Source organism: Ixodes scapularis, unplaced genomic scaffold, assembly GCF_016920785.2.
Source record: "Ixodes scapularis isolate PalLabHiFi unplaced genomic scaffold, ASM1692078v2 PGA_scaffold12__126_contigs__length_90152505, whole genome shotgun sequence".
Lineage (NCBI taxonomy): Eukaryota > Metazoa > Arthropoda > Arachnida > Ixodida > Ixodidae > Ixodes > Ixodes scapularis.
Genome location: NW_024609838.1, coordinates 88,536,910 through 88,559,187, shown reverse-complemented (window position 1 = coordinate 88,559,187; position 22,278 = coordinate 88,536,910). Strand labels below are relative to the sequence as shown.

Here is a 22,278-nt window from a genome sequence, read left to right as displayed (position 1 = left end):
GCTCAACCTCGGCCAGTGTAGCTAATGCTACAAAATATGCATCTTTGTTAGAGGTCTGTCTGGTAGGGTTTATGTAACGATAAAAGAAAATCCCTAAATATGAGGGGGTCAATGTTTCAAAACCTACAACACTAAAATGACTGGTGTTGTAAAAGTTCTGGACTGTAGGGAGGCTTCACTGCTCCGCTTCCTTTTTTCTACATGTTCTAGATTTTCTATTTTTTACGTCATTAATTTCACTCCTTTGTCTCTCTACGTGGAAGTGAATGAGGGCGACGACCCTGTTGCCCGTGTCTTGCAGGAAAGCGACAAGCTCAGGGACGACGACCTGTACAAATTTCTGGCGGACCTGAAGCGTCCGGGCTCCGTCCTCAAGAGGCTCAAGAGCATTCCAGGTGGGCCCTGCTTTAATGTGCCCCTCGGAGCTGGCTGTACCCCCCGAGGGTTTGCTCGAGCAGTCCTTGAACACCCAGGTTTCCACGATTGCCCTTCTCGGAGGGAAGTGCTTTCCTAGTTGAAACATAAAGCATTGTTGGGTCATGCATCCCAGTGAACATTTTCAACTGGGATCCAACTGGTCTCAGTCCAACTGGTCTATGGGTCAATTCCCAGTTGCAGCTGGTCTCAGTTCAAGTGGGCCCCAGTTGCAACCGGGCCCCATTGGAGTTAATCCCAGCTGGAATTGGTCCCAGTCACCGCTGGTGCCAGCTCTAGCAACAACGAAACACGGCACAAAATGGAAAGCTGACCATTCTCTATTGTCAAAAACTTGGAGAATAGAAATAAATGTTAGGTTCGGTGATGTACACGTTTCCGGATCGAAGGGAGTATAGAACGCTTCAGCTGCCTCGTTGGCCACTTGCTTGCGACGATAGAATCGCCCTTTCAGAGGTATTGTATTCGTGCGAGATGAAAGAGGATTGTGTGGAGAAAGGTGCTCGGCCGTGTTTCTGCGTTGCACAGTCCTGATACGATGCAGTAGCACTCCTACCGTGCAATCGAATATTTCCAATTGCTTGTATCGCAACAGTCGAACATTTTCGAGTTTGACTTCCCTCCAATTCTGCCATTGTCTGGGGTGGTCCAGTTGAGCCATTTGCACCATTTTGTTAAATTCCCGCTTCCCTGCGCTATGCTGCGCCCAAAGGGAAAAATTGAGCCAAAGTGCACCAAAGCAAACAAATATGCAAGCGAATTGGCTTTTGGAAGAGTTTTCATCTGGCAACTGTGGGAATTCAGTTGGCTTTTGCCATCAAAATCCAGTCCAGGTCTCCGGCATTGTCTCGCAGGTATTACACTAATTTTACCGACATTCCTAACACGGTGCAGTTTTAACAGTTTTAATTGCATTTTGAAGCACACTATAGTGAGAATTAGCAAGTGCAAGGAGTTTTTTTTTCTGCATGCTCATGTTCAGACACGTGACACTGTTTTATAGGAATGTGCTTGCACATGGTTCCTATTTCATTAGCACGATCGGTCGGACCTGCTTGGTTACAAATTGTTGCCTTTTTTCGCATCAAATGATGTAAATCCTTGATCGTACTACTCGTTCAAAGGTCTATACATTAGTGAAAACCCTGAATAGTTTATTGGTTATTTGTCCGTTTCATGTGATAAGACTTTACCTAGAGCAGGAATCTCAAAACCCCGGCTCGCGGAGGCGCTTTGTCCGGCCCGCAAATGGCCGCGGCCCACCGCTACAAACGCGAAAATAAGGGCGCGTAAAAAAAGAAAAAGATAGGCAGCTTTGCAAGCAAAGAGAAGATATAAAAAAGAATGATAAAATTTGCATCGAAATGTGGGTTCTCTAGCCATAGCACTTGTTGCGCATTGTCATCACCAGCATCACTATATTCATAGTTTATATAACTATGATCTGTGTCATGACATAATCTCATCATCAAATCCAGTGTCTCCTGCCCTGCGTTAATAAATGCGCTTTGATTTATGCCTGGTGAGTTTCCTGGGTCACAATTCTTTTGTAATGTCAGAATTAGCAACATATTGCATTTGCCTTACATTTTTTTAGAGCGCAGCTCTTAGGTGCCCGGTTCCGGGTTTAGTGGCGTCACCATCGGCGTCAACAGAACCGTTCGCATCGCATTATGAGAAATTTTCCTGATAAATTTAGCGGGGAAATTGACGTCACGTGACCTCAACACCAATTTAGTTTGCTTGCTAAATTAAGCGGGAAAATTTTCACTAAATTTCCCTGCCAAGTTTAGCAGGGACATTTTCCCACTAAATTTAGTGGGGGAATTTAGCGAAACCGTGTGAGGTAACAGAAAACTGTCTATAAGCACGTTCACCTCTCTCAAATTGACGTAGAGTCGCACCTTTACATTCCTTCACTGCGATGATTGGCGACACCCATTCCAATACGTCGCTCGATGATCGCCTCCTGTGACAGTCATATGAGCTTTTGTGTCACGGCTCGCCCGAGACGGATCGCAAGCAGAGTGAAGAGAACGTTAAGCGGCGGAGAAAATGGCTGCATTCTATTATGAAGTACAGATTATGGCGCACCGTGCATTCACAAGGGTGCCCATCAAACCATTCTGCCAACCTTGGCCGCGAGGCAGCTAGGTAGCTGCCTCGCGGCCAGCGAGGCGAGGCAGCTAGGTAGCTGCCTCGCCTCAGACACGATCACATGGTCGTGTCGCCGCGGGGTCGATCGGGATCTCGAATTCGGCTCCTGTTGTGCCGCTTTCTCTCCTAGCCACTGGAGGGTGCTGTAGGCGTCCCGTGGCGGGCGAGGAGAAACCTCCTCGCCCATCGATCGGTATATACTCGATGGGCCAGGGGGCGAGAGGCCTCTTAGAACTTCGGACGAGACCGAGACGCAGGCAGGTGGGTGGCGACCGGATCTAGGGTAATCGCGGGACACGAGGCCTGGGGGCCTTCTTTGTGTTTAGCGTTTAGGCTTAACGTGCGTTTGTAAATATTTGTGTAATGTCGCTCGTATTTGTAGTTTAGATTGAGTGTTTTGTAGCGTTGTGTTTTATTGTACCAATAAACTAGGAGTGGAATCCCGCTCCCGTGAAAGAACCAGGCTGGACTCAGGTTGTTGACGAACCACGTGGGAAACGGCGAAGCGGCGACGGTACGCGAATCCCTACAAGATACAAACAAAGCTCAAGTCAGGAAAGTAACTACGACAAAAAAAACACAAAAAGAAATAGGTTTAACTAGGTAGTTCAATGACGAGCAAAGAGGTGTCCCTCAGTCCCTCACATCGAGTGCCCCTGATAGTTTGTTGCGTGGACGAACCGCAAAGAGGTGCAGCTCACTGTAGTCACTTGGAATCGTGGGCAGTAAAGAGTTGCCGTTGCAGCTTGGGCGTAGCGAGAGTTGGGCAAGTCCTGCACCATAGCCATAGACCACTTTGTGGAGCTCCTCCTCCGACCAAACCTCAGGTTTCGCTGGCCATCCTCTCTTCTTTTTCTTCTACCCTCCAGCTGTCTTTTGCGGTCTACTTCTTCTCATTATGGCATGGAGCCGTATTATCATGACATCTTCCAAGACCTTGTCTCTAACAGCGAAAGGAAGTCATTGCAACTTGGCAGACACTGGCTGGTCTTGCTGACACGTCTTTACCTTGTGAGCGAATCCCTTCACAGTATCGAGCGTCCGTCTAACAGGTGCGCAAATTTCTTAACTACCATACTTATTTGAATATAAGGCGAGGTTTTTTTTCCAAAATCCGTAGCCTCAAAGTCATACCCCGCCTTATATTCGAAGCTCAGTATAGCAATATGACAATTTTTTTTTCTTTTTCTTGGGTCCTTATATTCGAATAAATACGGTAGCTCCGAACTACTAAAATGTTAAGGTGGACTAGTTGGATATGCATATCACAAATAAATAGCACAAAGGTCAAGTACACACTGACGGAACAAGCGCTAAATCACAGCTGTTTTTTTAATACTCGCACAGAGGACAAGAAAGAGGTAGCCTTTGTTTCTCTTCTTTCAGAACTGAGAAATAGCATAAAAAAGAAAGAGAAGGATGTTACATTCACGAAAATTGAGAAATAGCAAAAAAAAAAAAAAGACCGCATCTCTACGTGGAGAATGATGTTGACTGGAGCGAAGCTCTGGTGGTGCTTGTCTGCATAAACGCTGAGCCGAAGCATGCCGAGCCTTTAGTTTGTTTTCATCCATGTCAGAAAGAGAATGTGTGGTATGGATCGTAATTACATATTCAGTTGAGCATTTGACCACAGCGCCCTCTCGTCTATAAACGCTGAGCCAATGCATGCAAAGTTTATCGCGATTATATATGCATTTGACCGCAGAATGAACGCACTTTTTTTTTCCGAAAAACCGATGCAAAGTTGGGGGGGGGGGGCATTCATTACGCGAAGAAAATTTTTTGCGTCCGTATGTACTCGCATAATGAACGGACCTTTTATCCTGAAAAATCGAAGTAACTTCTTATCTCCTAGCGCGCGGCGCCGGCGCCCGACCCTGTAACCAAACTAAGTTGTGCAAAAAAAAAAAAAAAAAACTCCTTTGTTTTCTGTTCTCTTAGTTCCTTGTTTTTTTTTTTTTTTGCCACCTTTTGCAAGCTGTTTTGTTTGCTTAGGCGAGGGCTCCCCGCTAATCTTTTTTATCTCCTTGTGCGCGGCGTGCGACGCACGACCCCCTGTAAATAAACTGCGCTGTGCAAAAAAAAAAAAAAAAAAAAGCAAAAAAAAAAGCTCATTTTTTTTTTTTGTTTTTTTCTCAGTTCCGTGGGTTGTTCTTTTTTTTTTTTTCTTTTTGCCGCCTTTCGCAAGCTGTTTTGTTTGCTTAGAGGGCTTCTCCGCTCCTCTTTCTTACCTCCTTGCGCGTGGCGCGCGACCCCCCGTAACCAAACTGCGCTGTGCAAAAAAAAAGAAGACGAAAAAAAGCTCCTCTTTGTTTTTGTTTTCTCTTAGTTCCGTGTTTTTTTGTCTGTTTGCCGCCTTTCGCAAGCTGTTTCGTTCGCTTAGAGCGCTTCTCCACTTCTCTTTCTTACCTCCTTGCGCGCGGCGGCGCGCGAACCCAAAGTCCAGACTGCGCTGTGCAAAAAAAAAAAGCTCCTCTCCATGTTTTTTTTTCTTGCTTCCGTTGGATCTTTGCGAAATTTTCTAACGTCTTTTGCAAAGCGTTTTGTTCGCCACGCTGCCCATGCATTCATGACCTCGCTGCACCAGGATAGAAAAGTGCGTTCATTTCGCGCGCGTGGGGGGAGGGGGTCAAAATTTTGATGTCCGAGTTGGGGGTGCGTTTATTACGCGAGTGAAAAAAAAAAGTCGAAATTTTGACAGCCGACTTGGGGGTGCGTTTATTACGCGAGTGCGTTCATTGTGCGAGTAAATACGGTATGCATTTGACCGCAGCGCCCTCTCCTATATAGATGCTGAACGGCTACGTGCAATGTTTTCTGCATGACAGAAACCCCAGCTCTTGAGTTACTACCACATCTCAGAGCCCCCTACTCGTCCCGCAGTCGTGGCCGAGTAGTTAAGGTGAGGGACTAGAAATCCATTGGAGTCTCCCCGCACAGGTTCGAATCTTGTCGACTGCGCGAACATTTTTTCTTCTTTTAACAGGACAGATGGGATGCAAATCAATGTGAGCACAGACGCCAGACAAGGCTAGGTCCTAAGGAGCTTCGCCCCTAAAAAGCTTTCAGCCTTTCCACTCTGGTGAAGAAGGAAGAGCAGTGGAGCAGTAGCTTCTGTTCTCGGCGGTGGCTTTCCAGGCGAGCGATGTGCTCTTCTTTGGCAAGGGAATCCGAAGCGCTCAACGCAGTGGAACTCTAGGCAATAGCGGCCTTGTGGCAATTGCAAAACCATTCGCACTGCTGCGCACATCGCCACTCGTTCCGAACCGCTCTTCTTCCTCCGAAGAAAGGTTGCCGCCATCTATGAGTGACGGCAGCAACCAGTTGTCTGGTTGCCGCCGTTGCAGATGGCGGTAGCTGTCCAGAGTTTTGTGGCGACATTTCTTTGGTACCGGATACAATTCTGGGGAACCTAGCCCTTAACAGCTTCATTTTAAAAATTAAATTCAATAGACCCCGAATTTTTAGTGAAAAATTAACTCCGAAAAATACCCTAGGAATTTAAGGAAAAATAAACTCCAGAAACACGGAATCCTAGTCATTAGTGAGCTGTACTGTATAAGCAATATTGTCACGAATGACAATTGATGAGGCGGTGATAACTGAAGAAACTAAACGTTTAATGGGGTGAACTTGTGCCCAAAACAAAAAGGGAACAGAAGAAATCAGCAGAGCGTCGCAGACGTCAATGTCAGCGAAACCGCAGGATCGAGCACTGGAGCGAGACTGACTCCGGCTCGCCTCACGGAGCACCTTTTGTACTCACGTGTGTCTCTAGAACATTCGGTCTACAACGTTCGGCTGTAGAACATTTGTAACTGGATCGGACGAGATGGTTCTCGAACATACGAGAACGCCAAGTAGAGAGAATAAATAACAGAAGATTCTGCTCCCTGGAATCAAACCCAGTTCCTTCGCACGACAGCAAAGCAGGCTAACCACTCGGCCACACATGCGCTTGCTCGGCAGTGCGTGTGGCAATATGGCCCTAGGGGTCATCATTTACATTTCCCATTAAATTTAGTAGAAAAATTGTGACGTCACGCGACACCATGACATCACGAGGCCACATGACCATCACATCACGTCATGTCCTAACGTCGCGGACTTCGTGACATCACGCACATACATACAGCGCGTGCTTGGCTGATTGGTAGCATGCACCTGGGAGTGTGTTGGACAGGGTGGAGACGTTGTTGCACTCTCCACCAGGGAGCCTGCGCCTGGACATCTCGCCGTGCCCCGAGGAGGTGCGCTACTGCCTGAGCCCCGAACTGGCGCGCCTGGTCCCGTACCCGGACGAGAAAGGGCGCCCCACCAAAGAGGCGCTGGAGTTCCCGCCGCGGGAGGTGCTCAGGCCGGACTATGTGTACCGCAACCTCCTGTACGTCTACCCCCGGGCCCTGAACTTTGCGGGCAGGCCGGGCTCGGCCAGGAACATCGCCTGCCGCATCCAGTTCATGTGCGGGGAGGAGGCCACCTGCGCTCTCCCCGTCAGTCTCTCCTTTCCCTCCTCTGCCATCGCCTAGGCTAGCAGATAAGCTCTAGGACCTATTGCTGCCTCGGGGTGAAGCCCAAGTCTTAGGGTTAAGCCCAGCAGCCTAGGGGCCATAGGGCACTCGGAGATTCTTGGCGTCTCAGCCATTGTGCCACTAAATTGTTCTTCGCGTTATTTCCTCAAAATTGCCCGCACTCTGGTGCCCCTCGGTGCAGGCACATGAAGATAGCGCTTTGGTGCAATTTGACTGCCCAGAGTGTGTTTATAAGCTGGACTCATTGCATGTCAATAGTACTCGGTGCTCATCATAACTTACAGCGCGACTGGGACAAGGACAGACAGAAGAGAAAACACAAAACAAGTGCTGAACTAGCAACTGATTCGATTGAAAAGAAATAAATGCACATGATGCTGCTGCTGCTAGTGCAGGCATGCCCTCCGTGGCCCTGGCGCTTCTTCTTTAACTCAACACGAAAGTGGCCAAGTTATCCAAGATCTAAGAAGCCGATCTCACTGCTCGTCAAAGTCACTGTAGGCTGGCTCACACACAAGGGTCTGTTTTGTGTTATGTGGTACGTCTCCATCATTTCTCGGGGTAGTTTGTGCTTGTGTCGGAACATCACTGTTGTATTGGTGAAAAGGAAAAGAATCAGTTGCTATACTCGGCGACAACTTTTCTTGGCAATGCAGTGGAAGTTGACGAGAATCCGCGCATAGCCTTATCCAGTGCTCAAAATGGGACAGGGATCACGTGTCCGCAACCTACACTGCATTGCCAAGAAAAGTTGTCGCCGAGTATAGTTCAGCGCTTGTCTTGTGTTTTCTCTTCTGTCTGTCCTTCTCCCAGTCACGCTGTAAGTTATGATGAACTCTTACCAACTCGCCCAATTGTCCATTTTGCTAGTACTCGATGCAGCACAGGGGGGGATGAAGTGTACGAGGGTTGTTTTCTTTTCAAGTTAAAATCAACTGGGTAAGGAAATGAGTGATGAAAAGTCTTTTAGTATACCCAGAATTTGTATAACCTTCGTCCCCTTCGATGACGGCTGACCCCCTTGGCGCGGGCCTTCCAGCATCCTCTATCCTACTTTTAGGCCTTAGGAGCCTGCCCACTTGGAGAAAAACACGTCGGGGTTAACCTAGCCTTAGTTCCCTCCCACCATCTTTCTTGCGCTAAATTTTCCAGATTGCACTAGCCTTGCGGAGAGCCTTGCACCCACAGAGCCTCCTCGATAACCCTACTCCGGAAACACACTCAAATAAAGCCACATGGTGCAGGAATTCTACCTCGTGCTCACTGCCCGCGATCTACGCTTCCTAACCCCCTGACCTTTCTCTACCGCTATTTAAATCTACCACCTCCGCTTCATCTAGCCTATATATAACGGACAAAATGCCCCCAGTAAGCCCCCTTTATCTCCCTCCAAACCAGCCGCTTAACTGCCCTGCGTGGTAAGTTCACATGCGCCAGTCCGTCAAAGACTAGTCGGATCTGTTACGTTTTACCTAACTGGGGGTAACGTAACAAAGCAAAACCTATTGGTTCAGGTTGCCACAAACTACTCCGGAAAGCGGCTGTGCGTTTGAACGAAGCTTGTTGCGTGGCCCCACTAATTCAAGTGTCGTAAGTCTAAGCTAAACAGAGCAACCTAACTTGAAAAGCTATCCTAACACCCTATTGCTATTGATCGCTGTCAGCATTACTATCCCATGCACGCCAGAACAAATAAAAATTAAGAAAAACTCCACTTTTTAAATTTTTTTTGGGGGGTTGAGGCAAAGCACCTCTCTTGGTTTAGGCCCAAAAAAACATGTAGGAAGATTGATAAAGATCAGTCAACCATCAATAAACAGGCACACTGTAATGTCTTGAGGATAGCTCACTTAAAATGGAAAGCCAGTCTGGTGAAACTAAGGAGAGGGCTAACTTTCGGTGTGTGTGTGACCTGCAAAACTTGCGATTGCAGGGAGAGGCAACGAGCCAAAGATGACTGTCCTTCCCAGTTGGCAGTGTTTGTTTATCTCCCGTCTTGGCTAAGTACCACCTTTTCTGCCGAGGTGGCCAGGGTCCTGCAATTACTACAAGTTGGCTATCGATGTTCTTGAAAAAATAGCAAATCGGGCCAAAAATTAGGGGGCGGGTTATCTTTCAGGGATGGGGCATCTCTCGAGACGTTACGGTAGTTTATTTATGAACTTGGATCCAAGTGAGAGAAGCTAACAAAATGTCCGTTGCGGGTGGTTGCAGTTTGTTCGTTCTCTAAAAAAGGCTACTTATTTACCTGGACCTGTTGCACCGGTCCAGAAACGTCTATGGCAGTGTACTTCCGGTGTGTGTATTGAGACACGGCCTACACTTTTCTGCACCAGTGCTGGGAAATGGACCGAGCTTACCATAAAACCCTTCATTTTTTGCGGACAACGGGGTCATATTCGCGATGGTTAAATTTCGCCAATTCTAAAGGCTGACCTCTCCAGACAATTGAAACATTCTCATCCCCTAAAGCTTTCAAATTTTCCGAGAGTTTTATTTCGCATCTCAAAAAAGGACATTAGAACACGTATGAGACTTTTATCTTTTCATCTCCAAATCATGAACCTGCATCAGCTCACCTGGCTTGTTACCGTATTTACTCGCACAATAAACGCACTCGCGTAATGAACGCACCCCCAAGTCGGCTTTCAAAGTTTCGACTTTTTTTTTCACTCGCGTAATAAACGCACCCCCAACTCGGACGTCAAAATTTTGACCCCCTCCCCCACACGCGCGAAATGAACGCACTCTTCTGTCCTGGTGCAGCAAGGTCGCAAACGCATGGGCACCGTGGGCGAACAAAACGCCTTGCAAAAGGCGTTAAAAAAATTCGTAAAGATCCAACGGAAGCAAGAAAAAAAACATGGAGAGGAGCTTTTTTTTTTGCACAGCACAGTCTGGACTTGGGGTTCGCGCGCCGCCGCGCGCAAGGAGGTAAGAAAGAGAAGCGGAGAAGCGCTCTAAGGGAACGAAACAGCTTGCAAAAAGTGGCAAAACGAAAAAAAAAAAACGGAACTAAGAGAAAACAAAAACAAAGCGGAGTTTTTTTTTTTTTTCTTTTTGCACAGCGCAGTTTGGTTACGGGGGGTCGCGCGCCACGCGCAAGGAGGTAAGAAAGAGTAGCGGAGAAGCCCTCCAAGCAAACAAAACAGCTTGCAAAAGGCGTTAAAAAAAGACAAAAAAAACACGGAATTGAGAAAAAAAGAAAAAGAGGAGCTTTTTTTTTTTGCTTTTTTTTGCACAGCGCAGTTTGGTTGCAGGGGGTCGTGCGTCGCGCGCCGCGCGCAAGGAAATAAGAAAGATAAGCGGAGAGCCCTTGCCTAAGCAACGCCTAAGCAAACAAAAGAGCTTGCGAAAGGCGGCAAAAAAAAAACCCGATACCAAGAGAAAAAGAAAACAAATAGGAGCTTTTTTTTTTTTTGCGCAGCTTAGTTTGGTTACGGGGTCAGCCGCGGCACGCAAAGAGATAAGAAGTTACTTCGATTTTTCAGGATAAAAGGTCCATTCTGTAAGCGAGTAAATACGGACGCAAAAATGTTACTTCGCGTAATGAACGCCCCCCCCAACTTTGCATCGATTTTTCGGAAAAAAAAGTGTGTTCATTCTGCGGGTAAATACGGTACTTTCAGTTGAAGCTTTGGTTTTGTGATCCATTCGAATTGCGGTTCCAGGTGCTGTTTGGAAAATCGAGCTGCCCAGAGCTTGTCACGGAGGTGTACACTTCGGTCACTTACCACAGCAAGTGAGTAGGACTGGCCGTGTGCTCTCCCGTCTGCTACTACCCTCATGGCAAGCCCTGTTCCGGTGACTGAGCACATACTTTTGTGGTCTCAGGAGCTAACCTTGCTCTTTTTTTGCCCTTATTCCTCGTAATTGTTCTCTCTTCGTTTTCTATGTTCTCTTAACGAGCTGGCTGATATTTTCAGTCAGCGGCCGCCGTTGTGCGATTGCATCACTTTTAACTTCTACAGAAAAGAGTTCTAAAAGACTCGTTAGGGTCACTGATAGGATATCGTGGTTGGTGCCTTTTTGTTTCTAGATTTAGATTTGAATAACCCCGTTGAACGCATCGTTGATTTCGTGACTTTGATAATGGAGATAAATATATAAAGACGAGATGTGTTTTTGGGACTAAATGAAGTTGCACTCGGAGACTTTCCAAATTGTTCATGCTTTCGCATCGTTGCACTTTGAAGGGCCCGTGAGTATATGCTTTGTTTTGGATTTACCTTGCACTAAATGTCACAGCTTGGAAGTCCCCTTTAAAACATTGGCATTTCTTTAACACAGCCTCGAATTATTGATTTTCCACAAAAAATGCACTTTCAAAACTTAACTTTCTTTCTCCGATTAACGTGTTCTTGATGCGTGTCCGGCCTTCCTATGCGCCAAGTATCACATCCGATCAATAATAAACATTCTTGCAAAGTTTTTTTGATATGCGTCGAAAAACAAAGCCAGAAACATTTATCATGGACACGTCAATGACTGCTGCAAGGCGCATTGCGCTTGCGCAAGCACGAGGAGAAGCGCTAGAAGCGTCAGTTTGGAAACCCGATAGCTCCGCGGTTGCTAGGCATGGCATGGTGCACACACTCTCAGCCAAAACATTATTTTGCGGGGTTTCTAAGTAGATTTTTTATTTATTTGCTTACGTCTTCGTGCACGGGGAGAGCCCCATAGCTAGATTGTTTATTCTGACAGTCATTGTATGATGTACCGCTAATCTCTCTGACGATGGTTGAAATGTGTTTTGTTGTGTTTTATGCATCTTGGATCTGGACCCCTCACCTGCAAGGGCCTGTGGTAGGAATAAATAGAATACATGAATATATTTCGTAACCTGGGCGGTCCTTCTTCAGTCCAGCTAAAGAACTCAGGAACTTGTTTTACAGTCAAAGCTCATTACAACAGACCTGGTTACAACAGACATTTGGATAAAACATTTGCGAAGTTCGGTTGGTTTTCCTCTGCATGCCATTGACTCAACTTCATATCTGCATACAACATACTTTTCTTACATAAGACCGAAATCTTGGTCAAAATCAAAGTTTGTTATAACTAGCTTAGACTGTATTTCATCAAAATCAAAACATCACGCAAAAATTAAAAAAAAAAAAGACTTAGAAAAGTGAAAAATATCTTGTAAATAAATATCTCACGTAATGGTTTGATACGAGTAAAATATATTATTAGTATGCAAGTAAAATTTAAACCTAATATATGAGTAAAGTTTTTAAAAAAAAGGTGGTTATTTAGGCAAAATTAGTTTTAGGACATGCGATTGACGTGAAGCCAACAATGGACGCAGAAAAGCTCCATCTAGTGTAATTATAATGAATTATCGAGTCAAGTTTCCTCAGTACTGGAAGGTCCTGCACCAATAGTTTTGCCGAAGTGACATTGGTCCTAGCAATGGGGGAGTGGTAGATCTAAAATACGATCATGTTGGTGGCAGTCCAGCCCGAAGTCTTGACACGGCGCCTTTGATGAAGTCTCCCCACTTAACCCGGACGGCCCAGTTCATTGGTGCAGTGACGAGTGTTGCGACCTCGTTGCTGACACTTCTTTTTATTGAATCTCGCAGCCATCTCCCTTTTTTTCGTTGCAGCAAAAATCAATAGCGACCCGCTGAATGTACAAAGGATATGAAAACCGAGTTGATTGCAGGTGCATCTACAGACAGACAATGACAAAAGCCCTCCAGTCTCTGCACGATGATGATAACTGGCAGGAATTTTGCACATGGCCTGGTACCACAAAAGCCAAACCACATGGGGTGTATTCTTGGCGTGCGTAGTCTCGACGTACAGTATCGAGTTCTGTGCTTCCTCAGCGCATCGAGATCGGCATAAATATGCGCGTCCCGTATGACGGTTCATCAGTAGACATATCTCGAAATCGCTGTATCTCTTTCGAATGAGCGATGAGTGACCGAGGCAGAAGAAAGAACCATGTCTGGCGGGCGATGTGAAAATTATAAACTGAAATATTGGCTCGTGTCGTATTAAACGATCGAGCGCCAAAAAAAAAAAAAAACAACAGACGAGAAAATATATATTAAATGTCAAGGACAAACGACACTTCCTTTAGGAAGGCCCTTTGACCGTAGAGACAAGGTCGACAACTGGCAGCCTGCGAGGCCCCTGACCTAGTTCCCTAACAACATGGCCCTCACACTCCAAGACTGATGGCGCAAGAAATATGCTTAATTCCAAACATGGTTTAATAGACCCTGAAACGGTAAGGGATCAGTTTCCTATGCACATGCACCGTATTATTCATCAGCACTTGTTGTCCATCAAATTGATGCATTGGGATTCAATAAGTCAAAATAATTTTTTTTATTATCTGAAACAATTGAAAACGATGCTTGGACATTACCCTCAAAAATTCAAAACTTGAGAACTCAGTATTTGTGAAGTAAAAAAACAATTCCCCAAAGCCAAATTTGAAGTTCCCGTATGATCCGCGCCGGTGCAGTGACGTCAAAGATTGAGTCGTCCTGCAACTCGATTTTCTCTCCCGCCTCCGAACTGTCCCGACCCAAAGTGTCGTGTTCGCCTGCGTCCCACAATCAGCCGCTCTTCTCGGTGCCTGGCACCTATCGCTGTGAGCAGGCGACACCTAGTTTTGAGTTTGAAGTTCTTTTAGGGCTTTTTCAGGGATCTCAAATTCTTTGAAACGGTGTGAGGTCGAAGAGAAGGTGCAGATGAATTTTATGAGCGACGTGAGAAACACTGCCCAGCGGAGTCATAACCGAAACTATGGTACACAGACACTAAACCCAGTTGTTTTGACGATTTCTTTTTCCAAGTCTGAGAGGTCGTTGGGCACCTCAAAAAGAGATCTTTGTCTGGTTCCCCGACTCGCCGATCATCCTCAGTGCTACACGTGCCAAGGGCGCCGCCAGCCGCTAGCGCCGCCGTGTTTTCCGAGGAAAGGTAAAAGGCCAGGAGGCAACATCAGTGTACACTCTGATTGTTGCACTTGTAACAAACTTCCGACAAGAGGCTCGGCACCTTACTAAAGGCACCGCCGTGAGTCACGCCGAGGAACTCGCAGACTCAGCCGCAATTGACGGAATAGCAGAAGACCTCTCTTCATGGCCACACGAGACAATGCCACATTCGCAGTTCCACATCGATCCAGCCCTGCCTACCCCACAACGACGACAACTCAGTGACCTTCTCGCCGAGTTCAGTGAGTGCTTCTTCACGTCGTCAAAGGTGCGCCAAGCGACGGTTGCGAAACACCGAATTGTCACTGAATTAAGACAACGCGCTTCCTGTTCATCAGTCGCCGTACCGTGTCTCTGTGAAAGAGAGAAAAGTCGTTTAGAAGCAGGTTCGAGAAATGCTTGATGACGGCGTCATCCAGCCCTCAAACAGTCCGTGGGCTTCACTGGTAGTCCTGGTGAAAAAGAAAAACAGGACTCTTTGGTTCTGCGTGGACTATCGTCGACTAAACACCGTAACAAAAAAGGACGTCTACCCGCTGCCACGCCAGTTGGCATTTCGGACATAGAGGCCGCGATGGTCGTTGTGCACTCATAGAGCACCAGAAGCTAATAGTCTCCTTTCCCCCTTCATTCTTTCGAAGCTGTTCGACCTGCCATGTTTGGCCTGTTTCCGAGTGTATCCTATAAGGTAATTATGTGACCAACTCTGTCCTCATTCGTTTCGGACTGAAAAATAAACCAAAACGTTCACTGACGCAGGTCGATGACACTTTTGAAACACGGTTGATTATAAGTTATAACAATTACAGTATAGACCACTTACAACGTAACCGCTTATAGTGCAGGACCGGGTATAACGCGGCTTTTTTAAACCACCGGTTCGCCTCCCATAGAACTCCATGTATTTACATACCGCTTAAAATGCAGGCGCGCGAAGGGAAATACCGGTTATAGTGCGGTTTCTGGAAGAGCCCGGCGGCCGTGCCGACTGACCGGCGCAGCGAGCACGCTTCCCTTTGCGGCGCTAGATAACGGCGCGAGCCGCGAGCGGCACTCGCGGGGCAAGGAGGTTGCTCGAAGAAACCGGGAGATGCGAAGAGAGAGGCTGCAGTTGCCATAGCGACGGAGGGACGCATACACGTGTCGTTCTCGTGCGCGCGTCCCTCCGCTGCGATGGTAGGAAACAACCGCAACGACAGACCAATCGCAGGTCGAGGAGAAGTGTTCGATCGCGTTGCATGCCGGCAGTGCGTACACACTATTGGCTCTCTCCTTTCCCCCCCAACCTCTATTACAACGCTTCTCCTCCTCTCCGGTCGCGGGCCGGCTGCGTCTATCCGCAAACATGGCGTTGGTTTTGATCGTCGACGTAGATTGCATGATGGAGGCTCATCGTTCCGCGTAAAAGCGCTACCCTTGACTGTGAATTTTCGTTGTGTGTCGTTATGATAACCCAGCACGTACTAGAAGGGAAGATCCACCTACTCGTGCGGCGATGTCGTGGCGGCACTCTCAAGACGGCAGAAACACCCGTGTCGTCGTGTTTGTTTACTTCGACTAGAGTGGTGCTTTCTGTGTTTTCGAACATCGCCCGGATTTCTTATTTGGAGCATTTCATGCCTGTGCTCAAGTTGAAGGTATTACTGGCGCGTACCGTATAAAGGATGCGAATTTTCACGCGTTTTCATCGCCGGACAAAAGTGATTAGGGTTAGCAATCCTGAACGCTCGCAACGTCCGTCCGCAACCCGCGACGCTGTTAAAAGGCTGCGCCAGGCAAAAGTCGCTCATTTCTTTCAAAATGTGTGACACGCTTGAGACAGAACTGTTCTAGTCTGGTGAAATAAAGACTTTCCTCAAACTAAGCTTTATTTTTCACCTAACATAAAGTAAATTCTTTTACAAACGTAAGTAGTCTCATGGCATGTATTTTGGTCTGAAAAATTGATGTTTTGGTTATAACGCGGTACCGCTTATAGTGCGGATTTTTGCGACTCCCGCGACACACATTATATGCGGTCTACACTGTATTGCAAATAAATTATGCACATCAAAATGCAGAAACGGTGAATGACGCAAAAAAAAAAAATTCTTCGGGTTTAAATTTTAAAAAATTTTCAGTTTACCTTTCTTTTCACTATATTGTAACAAACAAAATAATATTGTTTTGGTTTGTGATTTCTTGTGTCCAATTTTTATACTGTAACGAGAAAGTAACGGCGTTACTATTTTTGCAGTAACTGTAACTGTAACGCATTACTTTTTGAAACCGGTAACTGTAGCTGTAACAGAGTTATTTTTTCCCCCTAGGTAACTTTAACTGTAACACTTACTTTTTACTGGTAGCGTGCCCATGACTGGTTGCACTGCTGATGTCACCTGTGGTGCAAACATGTGGGTTGTGGAGCCAATGCATGGTGGGTGGATCAATGTCAGGGTGCTCTTTGCTTGCTTAGTTTTGGTCTGAAGCTGTGTACAATGGTGACATTCCTCGCCTCATAGTGCCCTCTAGGAATTTTACAGCAACAGCTGTTAGTGGCCCGTTCCCCGATTTCGTGACGGTGGGAGCGTAAACGCCACCAGCTACCCCGCTATATTTAGTGGAAGAATTGACGTCACGTGACCTATGCACCAATTCAGTTTCCCTGCTAAATTTGGCGGGAAAAGACATCACAACCTTAAAATCATTTATTCATCAACGTTTCGACGCTAACTCAGTGTAACCTCATTCAGGACGCACAATCGGCTCAATGCCAATCGATCGTTGTCGTCATATTGTCGAATGAGCACCACAGCTGTTGCTGTCTAAGCTCGTCACGTCGTGTGATTGTCGGGCAATTTTTTACAGCAATTGCCTTTATTTCTTCTCCCCTCACTCAAAATGATGTGCGGCATCTGTTGTCTACATTGTCAACTGACATCATGATATCACACTACATCATAATGTCACATAAAATCATGGTGTCATGTGACAGCACGGTGCTGCGCGAGTACCCTGGTGTCACTTGGCATCGCGTGACATCATCTATATCTAGGTAGTTTTATAGTTATAGATGAGTGTGTCATTCTCCGAGCAGACATTGGCGATGGTTCCTCCCCGCAAGGCACGTGAGGATACGCTGGGGGATGATGAGGTGTTGCAGCTATCACCCTGACTACACTGCAGATTTACTGGTCCTAAATCAAAGTTCTATGGCATGGCTGCGTCAATTCTCAAAACGCATTGTGCCCCCCGAAAAAAATAATTTTAAAAGGTAATGCAAACTTTTTAGTTAAACTTCCTCTTTTCTTTCTTTCTTTCTTTATTATTCTTTCTTTCCCGATTGACCGGGAGGTGGGCAGAGACTAAAGGCGTGATGCCTGACGAGGTCTCTGCCCCCTTTACAGTTCTAACACAGCAGTGCAGGGTACATAGATTTTTGAACACAAAAATGTGGGCCATGAAAAGTGGCCCACATGTCCCCAACTTAGTTCCAGGGCTAGGAACAGCCTAATGCAAGTTTCCTCTTGTTAAATTCTCCATTGTCTAAGACAGAAGATCTTGTATATGGAGCTCACTTTCCTCGTGGAGATTTGTGGTGAGACCTTGGAACTCCCAAATATTGGCGAGAGCAGCGTCTTACGGGGGACTGAAGCAGCGCCTGGCGTTGTCCGTGTCCAGGTCCCCCGACTTCCAGGACGAGGTGAAGGTGAAGCTGCCGGCCAGGCTGACCGACCGGCACCACCTCTTCTTCACCTTCTACCACATCAGCTGCCAGCGCAAGATGGAGCAGACGCCCACCGAGACGCCCATCGGCTACACGGTCAGTCGGACCACTCCAGCTGACTCCATGAGCTGTGCTTCAGAATTGTGATCAAAATGGTGACCCTCCCAAGAAAAGGAATAGAATGTTGCTATTCAAAACGTAGCTTGTTTAGTGGCCCTAACCACAACGTCTGGCTGCTGTGTTCATTTATCTCCAATGCCCTCACTGGCATTACACAGTAAAGTGTCCGTAAGTAAGAAAGTTGCAAATAAGGTCTCCTTTTCTAAGGAAAATTCCCAAAACTAAAAAAAAAAAAAAAAAAAAAGAAAAACACTCGTCGGTAAACTTTTTATTAATTCAGATTTATTTGGAAAGCTCGGAATTTTCAGGTCACGATGGCGCAATATAAGGTGAGAAAATACTCTGTTTTTTTAATAAATTGAGCGAGAGCTCAGGGTCGGTGGTCCTGAGGAGAGGCAACTTCATTTTCATTTCAAATATAGGATTATTGACAAAAGAGAGCCGTTTATCTCGTCAAGCTTTGTTCAAGACAAGGGGTCATTCTACTTGTGGGTCACGACAAAAGCCACTGTTCCGGTCTCCAGCTTGGTGCGTACTATGTGCGCTTTTTGGAAAAAGGACGGGTTGCATTTTAATAACAACGAAGGCTACGAACCTGTAGATTTCATAGCAAGGAGGCAGGTCAGCTGGAGCTTCCTTGCTTCCCAGCGTCTACGCTCAGGTGTTTCGTTAATTCAGAAGTTTTCATCTTAATTGAAGCAACTTTTTTGCAAGACTTGTCGTGGGACAGTTAGTATTTCCTATGGAAAGACTGCCAATGCCAAATGCAGCTGCAGGCATGTCATTCGATACTGGTGAGTTCTTACGAATTCCCTGTATGTTTTTGTCCGGATATTTTTATTTTTTGTTTTTAATACTGAAAATTCAGAAACAGTAAAGATAATCTTTAAATTTTGGAGAATCGGAAATCTAAAAAAGGTCTGACAACACCTAAGCACTTCTTATGAGTTGCGAATGTCAAAGCATGAACGTTGTTCTTCTGCTCCCTTAGTTCATCTGCGGCGTAGAGGCGTGGACGGCCACGTTTTGCCCTGCAAACAACCAAGCGTGCGCTTCCGTAAAGTGGCCGCGCTGCGTCGCACTTAGCCGTGCGGCTTCTCTGAGTCTGCCCGGACGGGCTGTGGTTCTGCCACCATCACTTCCTCCTCTTACTGGTGGCTGTGCTGCTGCATGCGCTGCGCCGTTATGGAGAGGGCTTCTCTGGTGGCTTTTTTTTTTTTAATTATGCCGCACCAGAGCCAATGGCAGCCTCTTTCATTGAGGACGCACGCCAGCAAATGGGAGCATAATCCATCAGAAATCGACTTCACTCGGGAAAGGGGATTTTAGGTGCCATTCAGCCAACATTTGGCGTGGTTTCATTGCTGATGACATCTGTTCACCTCATGGGACAGTTAATGCTTTTGAATTAAAAATAAACTCCGAAAAACACCAGGGGTGGAAGTGCTATGCCAATTGTGCCACTGTGCACCAATCCACTTTCAGTGCGCCATTCTGCTCCCAAGCGCAAGTGTTGCGCCGAAACTACCTAGCCGGAAATATTTTTTTATATTTATTGGAGTATTCTTCTTTACTGGCCACTGTGATTTACTGTGTTGTGTTCGTTTAGGTAATTCTTACCCTGCGTCATGGAACCACCATACGGATGTGGTCGTGTCAACGGCGTGTAGGCGTTCGATCTTTGAAAATGGGCATGCATAGGTATCTTTGTCAGAAGTGCTGAAAATCAATTAGTTTACTAACTTTTTTTTTTTACTGTGGCACTGGGCATGGCACTGGGCACTGCGCCATTAAATTGCGTACTACCTTAAAGTCTCGTATGATTTCTTAACGATAACGAGCCTCTTCACTGACGATGTCAACGGCAAAAAAGTGCTTGTTTAGTTTGGACTGGTGGAACCCAAATATTTCGGAATATGCAAGTATCTTGAGTAAGCCTGTGCTGAATGATCCTCACAGTGCTCAATGGTCATTGCCTTGTGTTGTAGTGGTCTTATATACTATTTAACCGCCTCTAAAGTGGTCAGGAAGCTTCACCTGAAAATGTCAGGGAAAACCTGGAAATGTCGGGGAATTTCAAATAGATAATTTGCTAGACATCATCCTGATTATATCCTCCTGTCTTAACGAAAGGAACTGTTGGGCTAATTGGTTGTTCCACTAGTCCTCGCCCTTAGCGCTGTTTTGTGTCCCTAATCCTCCTGTCTTAGTTGTTCTTTTATGTTCTCCAGTTTCAACCTGTTCCTACCTCCCTGCATGTTTAAATGTGCTATATCTGCTTTACCTTTGCACCTTAGTCTCTTCTTCCTGCATGTTCTATGTCGCTTACTCTTTGGCACTTCTCCTAGTTCAAGTTGCCCTGCGGCTGACTCCCTCCAGCTATCTGCGCTACCTCACTTGGTGTCGGTCGGTCTACCACTGCGTCCTTTACTGCCCCGCTGGGAACCTGCGCCACTACTGCACTGGAGGGCCGAGGAGCCACTTCCATCGCTCTGACTTCCATCTGTTCACTAGTGCTTCCTTCCTCCGATACTGTCATTCCCGCTAGGTTCACTGTTGCCTCCCTCCTCAGCTGCTCCAACCCAGCCTCCCACTCCCTCTTACGCTGCCTCAGCCTTCCACGCTTCCCCCTCCCTGAGCACCTCCACCTGCCTCTCAAGGTCAGCCTGCTTCTCACACTCCTCACTAAGCTTGCTTCCCCTTCTCTTCACCCTGTCCTCCCCTTTACGTTGCTGTAACCCAGCCTTCTATGCTTCCCCCTTTCTTGAGCTCCTCCACCTGTCTCTCAAGCTCCACCCGCTGCTCCAGCACCTCTCTAAGCTCGCCTACCATGCGTTCCACCTTTCTTTCCCATTCACTGATGAGCTCCTGAAACTCTGCCTTGAGTTCCTCCTTCTTAGCTGACACCTCGACCCGCATCTCCTCGACCACCCACTTCTCTCACTCTACTTTAAACTCCCGCTTGACCTCCTCAACTCTAGCTGTGCACTCCCCTTCTATCGACTTGTATCCCTCCACAACCCTCTCGCAGATTCGGCAGACCAATCTACCGTCCTCCGCCTTTGCTAAGCTCTCAAAATCTCTCTCATCTAGGTGCACCCACTGCATGCACTCACTACACGACACCAGGTCAAACCTTTGTAGGGTTTCCTACACCGAACCGTCGTGCCTATCTACCTCAAGCCGGGTTGAGGAAATAAAACTGTTTAGAATTAAAATAAAGTTAAATCCCTATGCTAGCTTCCCTTACTAGTGGCTGCCAGCAGCCTAAGTGAACTAGGGATGTCGCGAACTACCCTATGTTCGATTTCGAAAGATTTCGATATTTGCGAAGCGAACTGAGGTTCGATTTCGAAAAATTTCGATATTTTCGTACCGACCGAGGTTCGAATTCGAAAAATTCACAACTTTTGACCACAGCGGAGTTTCGACTTCGAAAATTTCGAAGCTTTCACGGTTTCTAAAATTTCGAAATTGAATATTTTGAATATTGTTTTTTTTTTTTTTTTTCAGGTTCGATAAATTCGAAGATTTCGAAATTCTTTGGAAAAAAAATTCGAAAACTTCGAACGCTTCGAATTTTTATAGACATGAAGTTCGAACAATTCGAAGATTTCGAATTTCTTTCTGCATAAAGTTCGAAAAGTTCGGAAGTTTCAATTCTCTTTTAACGCTGAATTAAAAAAAAAAAAAAAATCTTTGAAGATTTTGAATTTCTTTCTAATCCAACTTTTCAATGTTCGAAGTCCGATTTTCAAGTTTTTCCACAGTTTCAGTTTCAAATAACGTTTTCACGACTCACTGGTTTTCACAAAATCAAGTTTAGAAAAGTTAGGGTGTGATATCTAGATTCTGCGAAGTTGGTCAGGCAATGAAATGAGACGACGAGTGTCCCGGATGTGCTGGAATATTTGCCAGTGCAGAATTGTGGCCGCCAGCCCCGGGGGGGGGGGGCTTTAACCTGCATCACGCAGTTGTGATCACACGAACACACTGTTTTACGAGACTCATCCAGTTTGAAACGGCCAGAGGCGAGCAGGAGGTTGAGGCTCAGAAAAACCCTGAAGCGACCTGGCAAACCTGCTCGCCACCCCTTGCACGCTGGTAGTAATCCGATCCGGTGAAGTTTATAATTGTCCTGGAGGTTTATTTTCTGGGACGGAGGAATCGCCTCGCAAAAAGCACAAAAGCCGACACAACTCGAGGTCGAGGAGCGTTCTACCATACAAGTGGCGTCGGAAGAGGAAAAACGGGGGGAAAGAGGGTAGCGGGGGGGGGGGGGGGGGGGGGGGGGGGGGGGGGGCTTCAGCCTCCTTCTCTACCTTGCAGGTATTTCGGACTGTTAAAGAAAGCAATACGGTGAA

The 22,278-nt window shown here is 46.5% G+C and overlaps 1 protein-coding gene across 2 annotated transcripts in view; it reads left to right on the top strand.

Moving 5' to 3' along the window:
- The window catches only part of LOC8025408 (dedicator of cytokinesis protein 7), a 278,454-nt gene that overhangs the window by 69,700 nt on the left and 186,476 nt on the right, over nucleotides 1–22,278 (top strand). For both annotated transcript variants that reach the window (XM_040206825.3, XM_040206824.3), the window contains exons 12-15: nucleotides 302–395; nucleotides 6,808–7,088; nucleotides 10,799–10,869; nucleotides 17,749–17,890. In XM_040206825.3, coding sequence (XP_040062759.1) covers nucleotides 302–395; nucleotides 6,808–7,088; nucleotides 10,799–10,869; nucleotides 17,749–17,890 — 588 coding nt within the window. The remainder of the gene's footprint in view (nucleotides 1–301; nucleotides 396–6,807; nucleotides 7,089–10,798; nucleotides 10,870–17,748; nucleotides 17,891–22,278) is intronic.